A 12,943-nucleotide genomic window follows, 5' to 3' on the forward strand; every position below is an offset into this window, starting at 1 on the left:
GGTGAGCCTGTGAAGGCTTGCCAGGTGAATAACATCCAGCGTGTTGTCCTGCAGGGAGCTGGCGAAGGAGGAGGTATGGGAGGAGGTGGTGTATGACACGCTGAGCACGCTGCCTCAGCACACTGTACGTAACCTTCCGCCCTTCACTAACGTCAGCCTGAGGCTCATCCTGCGTAACCCGGAAGGACAGAAGGAGAGCGGACTTCTGCTAGTGCTGACGGACGAGGATGGTACGAGTCATTTTGCGAGTTCCTATAGACAAGATGAGTCACAGTTGACCTAGGTTCTGTTTGGTCTTCAGAGACAGTCAAGCTGGCTAGCTCCGCCTGGTAAATAAGCCTTAGCTGACTGTTAGCTCAGGTGTGTCATCTTAGCAGGTATGTTTAACAATGAAGGAATGCCACCTTCAACTGAATCTGTCTAAGACTGAACTTATGGTCTTTCCAGCTTGTTCATCTGTTCAGCCTCAGGTCAGGTTCCAACTTGACTTGAGCCTACTTGCGCCCACAAACTCAACCAGAAACCTGGGTGTCATGATTGATGACCAGCTGACCTTTAAGGTTCATGTGGCCTCATTTTTTCGGTCTTGCCGTTATGCCCTCTACAACATCAGGAAGATCAGACCCTTCCTGACCCAACAGACCCCACAGCTTCTGGTTCAGGCTCTTGTCATCTCACACATTGACTACTGCAACTCTCTTCTGGCAGGCCTCCCTGCAGGCTCATTCAAGCCTCTGCAGATGATCCAGAATGCAGCAGCACGTCTGGTCTTCAACCAGCCCAAAAGGGCACATGTCACCCCACTGCTGGTTTCTCTTCACTGGCTTCCAGTGGCATCCAGGATCAAATTCAAGGCACTTCTCTTGGCTCACAAAACAATCCCAAGAACGGCTCCAGCCTACCTGGAATCCCTGATCCAGGTCTACTCTCCTTCTGGCCCACTACGCTCTGCATGCCAAAGACGCCTGGTGCTTCCAGCCCAGTGCTGCTCCAAATCTCTAGCCAGACTCTTCTCTTCTGTTGTTCCCAAATGGTGGAACCAACTACCGAACTCTGTGCGTTCTGCTGAGTCCCTTTCTACTTTTAAGAGACAATTGAAGACTCAATTGTTCAGAGAGCACCGAGGCACTGAATCTGACTCTGCTCCTCTTTGTCCTGTGGTAGAATCAGTCAGAGGGTCCAAGACCCAGCACTTAGTGACTATGTAGCACTAACTGGGTTGGGTGATGTTGTGTGTTTGTCAAAAAAAAAAAAAAAAAAAAAGGGAGGGGGGGGTGACACCTCTTCTGCCACTAGATGGCAGTACCTGTGACCAAATCACAACTGAAGCACTTTTGCGCCACTATGGGTTTTTCCTTCAGTCTGAATTCTTGCTTGTGTTGTACGTCGCTTTGGACAAAAGCGTCTGCTAAATGAAACTGTAGAATTGTAGAATTGTAGACTTGTAGAATTGTAGAACAAGGTAGCATTAGCATATGTTAGCATACATTTGCATCATTACATGACATGTAATACCTTTAAATGTTGTAGTTAGCTGATGATTCGCTGACTGGTTTGCCAAGTGGTGGACTTGTTTGTAATTGTACCTGCCAATATTAACATCCAGCTAGGGTGTTAAGGCATCATTAGCACCTGGGGGAGGGGTTTATTTGAGTGTTGACGCTACCTGGATAGATGAGGTAAAAATTCAGAGATGGAATGTTGGTCCTCAGTTCCCGGTGCCGTTCCAGTGGACTCCATTGTGGGCAGCAGCTATGAGCAGCAGATCAGTCTGAGCTGGAGAGAACCGCTTCACACCTATGGCCTCATTCACCAGTATGAGGTAAGTACACTGAACTACATCTCCCAGGATGCTTTGCTTTGAGAGATGATGGTGGAGGATGGGTTCAGTTGCACCAGCTCAGCTGAAGCTCATGGGTAGTGAACTAAAGTAACAGAAGAAACTGTAATTAAGTAGAAATACTTTATGTTGAGTATCTACACATAACTACTCAACATTTGTTGAGCTTCAGACCTTCAGCTTACAAAGTCATCTTAAGTGCCATTTTTGTGGGACACCATCTCCAAATTCCTTTTGTCCATCTGATCAGAACTTCATTCAGAAAACCACCATTTTAAAAGACATTACCGAGCTTACATGAAAAGTTTTGTTTTAACTGATGGGACTAAAATGTTAGAGGAGGATGTTTTGGACTCAGGGCTTTGAAGCTCCACCCCTTTTTGGACTGCATGTGATATAAAATAAGATTAACAGGTTTTAGTTTCTGGAGAATATCACCACCCACAATCCCCTGAGAGGCGTGTTTTCCTCCCCAGATCTCCTTCAAGGCGCTGAGCTCCTTTGACACTGAGTTCGACCTGACCAATCAGAGTGGGAAGGTGCTCAAACCAGCCAATGAGACAAGTCACGTGTTCTCTGGCCTCTACCCAGGCTCCACCTACTCCTTCACAATAAAAGCCTCCACCGTAAAAGGTTTTGGCCCACCGGTGGTCATACAGTTCACAACCAAGATCTCAGGTGTGTGTGTGTGTGTGTGTGTGTGTGTGTGTGTGTATTTGTTCCCTGTACACCATTTAGCTCAACTTCTCACTTTCATCACACAATTACATGTCAAACTCACAATTCCCTCTATCGTGATCAGCTGGGGGGAAGCTAACTAATTGAAGCATGTCGTCCACAGCGCCGCTGATGCCGGCATATGACCAGGAGTCCCCTCTGAACCAGACTGACTCCACCGTCACCATCCTACTGAAGCCGGCACAGAGCCGTGGCGCTCCTGTCAGGTAATACACACACACATACACACACACACACACATGTTCAATTATTCAGCAGCATCAATCTTCCGCTTCATAAAGTTTTCATGAGTGAGCGTTAAAGATTAAAAGACAACATGTAGATTCGGGAACTAAAACATCAACTGTCAATTCAATTATTTACAAGCTTTTACTTTGTAATGAAACGCTCATCAGAAGATGACATCACACCCGTCTAACTTCTTTGTTGTGAATGTAACACACAAACACCATAATAAATCCATCTCCAAGGCCTGGAGGGAGGCGGTACCCGCAGTAACAGTTGTCATGTCAACAGCTGTAACAAGGGATTTGATTAATTAACGATCAGCAGGGGGGGCTAATCAGAGCTGCTGCTAACAACAAGGATTAACAAGGGATTAACACACACACACACATGTGCGTGCGTGAGGATGTTCACTCAAGAACTTACACCCACTGTGACTCGGCAGATGCTGGAAGCTCTGCAGGTTCCTGCCTGGTCGAGAACATGAACATCACCTTTACATGTTTGTGGTTAATCAGCTTTTCCTGAATTTATTTGTCTTTACTTTTTAAATATTTTACAAAATGGCAACAGAGCAGCCATTTACATTTAGTTTTCTACTCATTAACAGCTTCTCGAGGATGCAAGATCACATGTTATAAACCACGTCAATAAGATTTGCACTGGACTGAAAAAAAGCAGGCAGGGGCAGAGCAGGGAGAGCAAGTTAAACCAAGGAGCCTGAAACAGACTGAAACTGAGACACACTCCACTAGAAAGAAACCGGTGGACAACAAGAGGAGAGGAAGGAGCTGATTGGGTGAGAGACAGGCAGAGCAGGACTGTGCTGACAAGGGCTGATGAGCTGACAAGACGGAGGTGAGAGGCTGAAAGAAGGGGAATCAGACAAAGACAGGAAGTGCAAAGCCAACCAAGGCAACGGAGGGAAGTGAATACAAATAAAGGAAGGAACTGGCTAGAAACTGGGTTCAAACAAAGCAAGAACCAGAACAAACTAAGGAGAACACAAAAAAACAAAAAGAAGAAGTCCAAAACCAAGAATCCTGACAATACCGGGACAGTTGGACAGTCTGCACGTTGGTTCAGTATCAGCCTTCCAAATGTGAAGTTCAGGTCCACTGGGAGAACAGAGCGTTCACGTAACTCGCTGATTAAAAGAAGTCCAGTGTGTGCGTGCATGCGCGTGCGCATGCATGTGTATATGCGTCGTTCATGCGTGTGTGCCTGAATGCGCGTGTGTGTGTAAGGTAGTCATGTGCTGTGTGTTAATTGACACGATAGCTGATGTGAGTCCATCAGATGGAACAGACGCTCCTCAGAGGTACGACATCATGTTTCTGTGTTTATATTTACTTACTTTTGTTTCCTCTGACATCCAAATGTGTTGGCCTGCGGACACACACACACACACACACACACACACACACACACACACACACACACAAGAGCCTTAGTATGCCATACAAAAGGTGTTGCCGGCGGCAACCTGGAGCTGTAATCAGATTACTGTCACGCACACAGAGACGAGAGTGTGGAGAAGCGTGATTGGAGACGCTCCGTCACAGACACACAGGGAAGACAAGAGACAAAGAGACATGAGGAGGAGGAGGGACAAATCCATCTCTTCTTCTCCATTCGTTTGTTTGTTTTCAGGATGAAAGTAAACAGCTGCGTGTTTGTTTGCGTTTTCATGTTCCTCACCTTGTGGGGACCAGAAGCAAAGTCCTCACAGGTCATCAGCTGTGTAATAAAGATGTTTGTGTGGCCCTTCCCAAAGAGGTAGAAAATGATCCAACACCGTATTTAGTTCATCAATGTTACTTCTTTAATATTAGAAACGGATCCGGGATCTCCTGCTCATGCATCCCAGGCAGAATCAATGACTTAGCTGCATGTAACCTCATTTAGACTCCTGAACATCAGGAAGTAAGTAAGGCGGTTGACAAGGGGGTCTCCCAGCTCTTCCTGAGTCGTCAGACTTATTGGGGCCGCTTCCACAACAAGAGATACTCACATACGATAAGGATTGTATGGAAGCACATTCCAAGACTATTTGTCTTTAGATCCACGTAAACTTGTATGCTTGACTCATAAGTATACATGAGTTCAAAGTATTATTAAAAGATAACATATAAGACAACAGAAAAACCCTTAATATCAAGCTGTTTGCATGACAAACATTTGTTCATGTTCACATGGTCGCCACCAGGAAGCGTGCTGTCATGTTACAGAAACATCATCATGGGATGGTGGGATGCTTCGGACGTCCATGTTTAATCCTGCTGCTTGCTCTGTCTTCCATTTCTGGTACCACCTTTTTTTACCCAAAGCTGCCATCAGGCCACCCTATGACATCACTGCAGACAGCAACATTAACATCTAGGGGCTCCTCGCTTCAGGACTCAACGGTGAAGTCATTCCAGGCATGTCATGATGGGCGTGACGATGCAGACCCTAGTGGTTCTCAGTTCGAGACCAGTAAAGGGTTGGGGGTGCTCAGGAGTACTGTTTCCTGGCCAGGAGGTGGTTCTTTGGCTGAAAAGGAACAGATGCTTTTAAAGCTTGCAAAATAAACAAAGGAGACTTATTTGTCCAAATGTTAAGATCCACGCAAGGTGATTTTCTTTTTTATCTAAAGTTCAGTGGGTTTTTTTGTTTTTTTTTTTGGCATTGACATGAGGACATTTGTTTCCATAGAGGCTTCAAACCTGGTGTATTTGTCCTTAAAAGGCAAAGGCAAATTTCTTTGTATAGCACCATTCCTACACAGGGCAGTTCATAGTGCTTTACAGAGGGAAAGAGAAATTGAAAGTTAGAATCAGTTTAAGATCGAAAACATGAATTAAAACATTCAAAAATCATTTAAAATCAATTCGACAGCAGACAAATCAATATTAAATCAATCCATCAAAACCAAATCAATACTATAAGAAGGCTGCAGTAAACGGCAGTGTTTTCAGCCCTGATTTCAATGAGCTGACAGTTTGTGCCCCCCTCAGAGGTTCAGGGAGTTTGTTCCACAGGTGTGGACCACAGAAGCTGAAAGCAGCTTCACCCTGCTTGGTTCTGACCCTGGGGACCCTGAGTAGACCTGTCCCTGATGACCTGAGGGGTCTGGATGCTTCATACCCAGTCAGCAGCTCTGACATGTATTTAGGCCCAAGCCCATTCAGTGATTTATAGACAAGTAACAGGATTTTGAACTCAATCCTTTGACACACAGGGAGCCGGTGCAGTGGTTTAAGGACAGGTGTCATGTGGTCCACTCTCTTAGTGTTGGTCAGGACTCTGGCAGCAGCATTCTGGGTGAGCTGCAGGTGCTTGATTGATTTTTACTGAGACCTGTCAAGACACCATTACAATAATCTAGCCTACTAAGAATAAATGCATGGACGAGTTTTTCCATGTCTTGTTGAGAGAGAAATCCTTTGATTCGTGCAATGTTTTTGAGATGATAAGAGGCTGATTTAGTGACAGTTTTTATGTGGCTCTTAAAATTCAGGTCTGAGTCCATAACAACACCAAGGTTTCTAGCTTGGTCAGTGGTTTCTAGTATCATTGAGTCAAGTTGGCTGCTGACCTCAAGCCTTGTGTTTTTGGGACCAAACACAACGACTTCTGTCTTTTCTGCACTGAGCTGGAGAAAATTCTGGCCCATCCACTGATTGACCTGTAGGATACGGTCACTCAGTGAATGCAGTGGACTGTAATCACATGGTGACACTGTAATATAAAGTTGTGTGTCATCAGCATATGAGGGGTAGGAGATGTTATGGTGCTCTATGACCTGGGCCAGTAGGAGCATATAGATGCTGAACAAAAGTGGCCCAAGAATAGAGCCTTGCGGGACCCCACATGTCATCTTTGTTCACTCAGATTCACAGTTCCCAAGCGAGACAAAGAAGTCACGATCTTCTTAGTAAGATCTGAGCCAATTTAGCACCGCACCAGAAAGTCCAACCCACCTCTCCCTCCAGTGTGTCGAGCAACAGGTTATGATCGACTGTGTCGCATGCGGCACGAAGGTCTAGTAGTACCAACACTGATATTTTAGATGCATCGGTATTAAGGCGTATGTCATTTAACACCTTAAAAAGTGCAGTTTCAGTGCTGTGGTGTGGTCGAAAACCTGACTGGAAAGCACTGAAGAGATTGTTTGGGGTCAAGAAAGAGTAAAAGGTTAGATATGGGTCTGTAGTTACTTAGTACTGAAGCATCCAGATTAGGCTTTTTTAAGAGAGGTTTGATTACTGCAGTGTGTTAAAAATATAGAAAGACAAAAGTATGTGTTGATTTGTCCTCCTCCTGAGATTCCTGTTGGTCAGGAAATTGTGTGTGTGTGTGTGTGCGTGTGTGTGTGTGTCCTGCTTCCTTAGAAAACACACTCATTGTTTCTGTGTTGCATTCTGGAGTGGCTCAGTTTTCTGTGTTTCTTCTCAGGGAGGAACTGCTTAGCTATCAGAGTACAGGAGGAGATTATTTCATTAGTAGAATTTCGAAGCCAACCAGAAGAGTTTGTTGGAGCCGGGATGGAGCTTTGGTCGGGTTGCTGTTGAGATTCAGTAATCAGTCATTTTCAGAGACATTTAATAATACTTTTAGTTGTAGGAACAATATATCACATCCTTCGTTCATCTAACTTTTCTTCTTGCTCAGCAGACTTTAATGAAGCTCTATAACAGAGGTCGTCCAGAAGCTTTAAATCACCGTGGTAACAAGCATCCTTTATACGACTCCCCTCCTTGTGTCGATGGAGAGCTGTATTTCTTGGTCCTTGACGACAGTAACTCTGTCTCCCACCAAGAGACTCAAATCTCATTTTTCATCCATTTGCTGCATTTCAGCATTCTTCACCTTTGTGAAGACGTTAATACTTGCAGAGACAGACAGATGAAACGTCAGTCCAACTGTTTTAAGGTTACAGCCTGGATGTACGCAGAGTTCATAAAAATGAGGGAGTGATGCAGCGGTGGAGAGATGGAACTGACCTTTCACAGGAGATGAATAATGAAGCGACAGATGGAAGCGGCAAGGAGAGCCTTTATGTGTCCGACTTGCATAGAAATCTAGTCGATACTCTCAGTATCACCGTCACTCAGACCTGCGGGGACTCCTCTTCCATCACGTCTGCATTTTGACAGGGTAACATCTCGCCTGTCACATGACTCTGATGTCACCCGGGTTAATATCTCAGTGTCCATCTGGAAATCAATAACCCAGTGACAGATTGAAAACGTCCAAATTGCTACTGACAGTTGTTAATTAAAGGAATTTGGTTTTCAAAAATAATTTCATGCTAAAAATATTTTCAAATTTGGTAGAATTTAATTTACAAAAAATCCACCACCACCCACCTGGAAGACAATCAGGCAATCCCTGATTCAGTCTTGTTAAAGCTTCAACTTCATGATGAAGCTGTCAGTGTTTAATTGATTGATAGTTAAGTCAATAATTGTGTAACCTTGATGAGGGTTACTCTTCAATACCCACTAAATTGATGATAGTACATTTATTATGTTGGTATATTATGATAATTTACTATGTTGGTATATTATGATACATATTGTGTTGGTATATTATGATACATTTATTATGTTGGTATATTATGATATATTTATTATGTTGGTGTATTATGATACATATGTTATGTTGGTATATTATGATACATTTATTATGTTGGTGTATTATGATAATTTATTATGTTGGTATATTATGATACATATTGTGTTGGTATATTATGATACATTTATTATGTTGGTATATTATGATACATTTATTATGTTGGTATATTATGATACATTTATTATGTTGGTATATTATGATACATTTATTATGTTGGTATATTATGACACATATTATGTTGGTATATTATGATACATTTATTATGTTGGTATATTATGATACATATTATATTGGTATATTATGATACATATATTATGTTGGTATATTATGATACATATATTATGTTGGTATATTATGATACATATAGTATGTTGGTATATTATGAGACATTTATTATGTTGGTATTTTATGATACATATATTATGTTTGTATATTATTCAGTCCCGTGTTGCATTAAATACACCAGCATGTGAAAGAAACTGACACATTACAGTCTACCTAAGGATCTATTGGTAAAGTGGTGTGTGTGTGTGTGTGTGTGTGTGTGTGTGTGTGTGTGTGTGTGTGTGTGTGTGTGTGTGTGTGTGTGTGTGCGTGTGTGCGTGTCCTGCTACCTGGGGTCCAAGAAAAGATTGACTCAGAGGTGTGACATGCCTGGTGGTGTCTGAGCTATAGCTACCCTGTGAACCCCCTGTGTTCCACGGCTCTGGCCCTGTGGTACCATGGTAGTCGTTCTAAGACACCCAACTGAAAGGTCACTGACATTCTTCTGTCTGTCATCTGCAGTAAGTACCAGGTGGTGGTGGAGGAGGAGCGCCCCCGTAGGCAGAGGAGAGGGACTGCAGAGATCCTTCGCTGTTACCCAGTGCCCATCCACTTCCAGAACGCCACGCTGCTCAACTCACAGTATTACTTCAGTGCTGAGCTGCCAATGAGTGAGCTGAGAAGCGCCGTCCCCTTCTGTGTTGGTCAGTTCCTCCAGGATCAGCCAATTACACATCAGCCAGCCCGTTTGGTAGCTGGTTAGCTAGTTTTTGTCCTTGCTTGCTGCTACTTTTTTAGTTTTTTCTACTCTTAGTTTGTTAACTTACTCATTTGTATTTCTGTTTGTTTTTTTGTTTGTTCATTAGCTAGTTTGCAAGGTACCCAGTGAGCTTGTTAGCTACATGGTATAGATGGTTTATCAGACATCCAATCAGGTTGTTAGATGGTTAGCTAGCAAGCACATCTACTAGTAGCTATGTTTATTGCAATTAGTTAGTTCTCTTGCTGACTTGTCTACCTGTCTAGGTGATAACCGTACCTATGGTGGTTACTGGAACGCTCCTCTGCTGCCTCATAAAAGCTACGGGATCTACTACCAGGCTGTCAGCACGGCTAACGGGGTGAGTTCTCCAGAGTAATGCCACACCTGTGCATGCAACACCTGCACTCACCTGTCCTGCTCCGGTAAAAATGAGACATCCAAACATCTCTGTGAGGGTTTAGAACCAGGACTTACAGACACACAGACCCCGCTGTGTGTGTGTGTGTGTGTGTGTGTGTGTGTGTGTGTGTGTGTGTGTGTGTGTGTGTGTGTGTGTGTGTGTGTGTGTGTGTGTGTAAAGCAGATAATTGCTCAGTATTACACACAAGATGGTTTTGTGTTGTATGTTAATTATTGACGCCGGGAGGTTTAATTGGTGTGTGTTTGTTGAATAATGCAGAGGGAGTAAAGCTTTTTGTTGTCACCACACACACACACACACACACACACACACACACACACATGCTTGTGAGTATAAATATTCATCAGCTCTTGCGGTTAATTTGTCGTCTGTTTGTTAAAACCAGAAAGACACAAGATGTTCAGTCTCGCTTTTCACCAAATCCCATCTTACTCGTGTGTGTGTGTTTTCGTGTGTGTTTGTGTGTGTTAGCCGTTAAATGCCAACATTGGCACTGATCCACAGCCATTTTCCTTCTGTTCATTCTGTTTATGACCTGTGTGTGTGTGTGTGTGTGTGTGTATTTGGGGAGGAAGTTACAACCCATGACAGCTAATATGTCAGCATTTGTGTCAACAGGAAACTAATGAGCTTTTCTTGTTTCTCTCACAGGAAACAAAGATCGACTGTGTGCGAGTCGCCACTAAAGGTGAGCAGAGAGAGCATTTTGTTTTGAAAGTACATGCTATCATGTGATGTGCTGTGCTTTTAATATGAAAAGTCTGTTTCACAAAGTATTTTAGTACATTTTATGTTGTTGTCAGCTCCATGCATCTCCATCTGTCAGCAGGACGACTCAGAAACTTCTGGGTTTGAGGTGGATGATTGGCTGGGTGGACATGTTACATTTGGGGTGCATCCATTACAATAGCAAAACCAATCTTTCCTTGAACACAGGGTCTGCAGAGGGTCACGCTGCTTTCGTTTGGTATTTTTAAAAAATGGTTTGCTTTAGTGTAATCAGAAACATGGAGAACCATTTTATTATGAAAGGTGTTTGCTGCATTTAATTATGATAGATATCGCATCATTTGGCTTTATCAGATGTCTAATTTTGAAAGGTGTATACCAACTCATGTGGACAATTTGTTGCTGTTAGCAGTTAGCCGTGTTAGTTGACATCTGCTGATGGCTGAACTGGACAGCTAAATTAGCGTCTAGCTAGCCAGCAGCCCATTTGTTCTAATGAGACACAGATGGTGGCTAGGTGTTAAAGTGCTACGCTAACAGTCCGGAATGTTAATAGCTCACAGATGGCTTGTCCCTGACACCTGTCCTTCACCTGGCTCTCTCTCTCTCTCCCTCTCACACACACACACACACACACACACACACACACACACACACACACACGGATGCTATGCTAACACATAGCTAATGACCGAGTCTCGACGAGTGCCTAGAGAGCAGTTCAGCAAAGCAGCTATACAAGCCAAAAACTCTGTTATGTCCCCTTATAGACACACACACACACACACACACACACACACACACACACACACACACACACACACACACACACACACACGCGCGCGCACACACACACACACACACACGCACAGATTGACTGTTGTGGTTTTAATCAGCTTTTATTGGTGTTCAGTTTTGATGGTTAATGACACCAAATGCTGATTGGCTATGCTCATCCCCTGGTGCCTGTCAGTCATGCTGCAGCAGCCAACCAGGTCTCCCCTGCTTTCAGAGACTCACAATGCTCTGCAGCGCCAGTGGTGAGCGGAGCTGCTGTGAATGTCAAGGAGCGCTGAACATCTGCAGAATGTTAACCGTCCAGTTCAAAGAAAACACTGAAGCCAAACTATGCTTTTATTCTGAAATACTCAGGAAATACACAAATACTCATAGTCCCATAATCCAGCTTGCACTCAGAAGCATGCAGGTCTCAGGACATCGCAAGGAGAACTATAAAGGTAAACAGTCATGGATGGGCCCACCCCAAAATTTAACAGGTTGATTCTGAGCCAGGCTCCGCCCCCAAAAGAAATACCACTTTATTATTATTTTTGTCGAAAACAACTTTGGCAGTGGTGTTGTAGCAGCTGTTGGCTATTGACAACTATCAAGAAGTTGATGTCACTGTGATGTCACTGTGATGTTGCAGTGCTCCTCCCCTCTGCTTCTGATCTATTGCCTGGTTGATTACTAATGTCTGATGATCGATCAGCTCATTAACCAGCTTCTTTTCCAGGTTCCTTCAACTAACATCTTGCTGTTGACCATAAAGCATCCTGATGATGTCATGTGACCAGCTGCTTGTCACCTCAATGTATTGTCCAAGCCTTTGAGAATGCAGGTGGTTAGCTTTAGCCACATTAGCTCATCAAAGATTACTATTCTGATATGTGGTCACATAATGGTTGGTTTTGGACTGGTCATGATGTCATCAGGAGGTCAAGTTACTAATATTTCAGACCTGCCACAACTTCTTTTTTTCTCTCTCTCTCTCTCTCTCTCTCTCTCTCTCTCTCCCTCTCTCTCTCCCTGTCTGCATGCTTCCTGGACAATAGCGGGTATAATCGCCACCCAGCTCACCACGCCATACATTCGTGTTGTGCCAGCATCCGGCGAGAAGCAGCTTCCAGGTCAGACAAACTTTAACTTGGTTTCTTCTTTTATTCATGAAGCCAATTCCAGCCTGTCAGGGCCCAGGTGGTGTTACAGGAAGTAGACACCAGAACATTAAAGGTGTGAGAACATGAAGATGCTGAAGCATGATGTCACTGCAGTTGACACGCAGAAAAGTAGTCGTCATGTGTGATTGACAGACCAGACTGAGCGAGCAGTCATGTGGTCATGTGACTGGAGGAACAGGATGGATCACTTGATCATCCACTGGCTGGTACATATTGCTCAGTGTGTCTCGAACGTCCGTTTAACTGAGTCAGAACTTCCTGAGTCCTGCTACTCAGGCTCCGCCTCCTCCTGTATTTCACTGTTCACCTGGCTATTTTCTTCCTGCGTGTGCGTATGCCTTACTAACATGTTTGTGCTCTCAACCCTCACTCCCCAGCCC

At 43.9% G+C, this 12,943-nt stretch overlaps 1 protein-coding gene across 6 annotated transcripts in view; it reads left to right on the top strand.

Annotated features, from left to right (window-relative positions):
* Positions 1-12,943, top strand: part of LOC147241234 (receptor-type tyrosine-protein phosphatase mu-like) — a 129,763-nt gene that overhangs the window by 67,900 nt on the left and 48,920 nt on the right. For 3 of the 6 annotated variants that reach the window (XM_086191115.1, XM_086191116.1, XM_086191117.1), the window contains exons 11-18: positions 55-230; positions 1,713-1,822; positions 2,317-2,518; positions 2,682-2,784; positions 9,212-9,393; positions 9,716-9,810; positions 10,525-10,561; positions 12,438-12,512. In XM_086191115.1, the coding sequence (XP_086047241.1) occupies positions 55-230; positions 1,713-1,822; positions 2,317-2,518; positions 2,682-2,784; positions 9,212-9,393; positions 9,716-9,810; positions 10,525-10,561; positions 12,438-12,512 (980 nt within the window). The remainder of the gene's footprint in view (positions 1-54; positions 231-1,712; positions 1,823-2,316; positions 2,519-2,681; positions 2,785-9,211; positions 9,394-9,715; positions 9,811-10,524; positions 10,562-12,437; positions 12,513-12,943) is intronic. The other 3 variants (XM_086191118.1, XM_086191119.1, XM_086191120.1) reach the window with 1 other exon arrangement.

Source organism: Aulostomus chinensis, chromosome 21 (assembly GCF_037954235.1).
Source record: "Aulostomus chinensis isolate RoL2024-O1b breed Wild chromosome 21, RoL_Achi_v1.0, whole genome shotgun sequence".
NCBI lineage: Eukaryota > Metazoa > Chordata > Actinopteri > Syngnathiformes > Aulostomidae > Aulostomus > Aulostomus chinensis.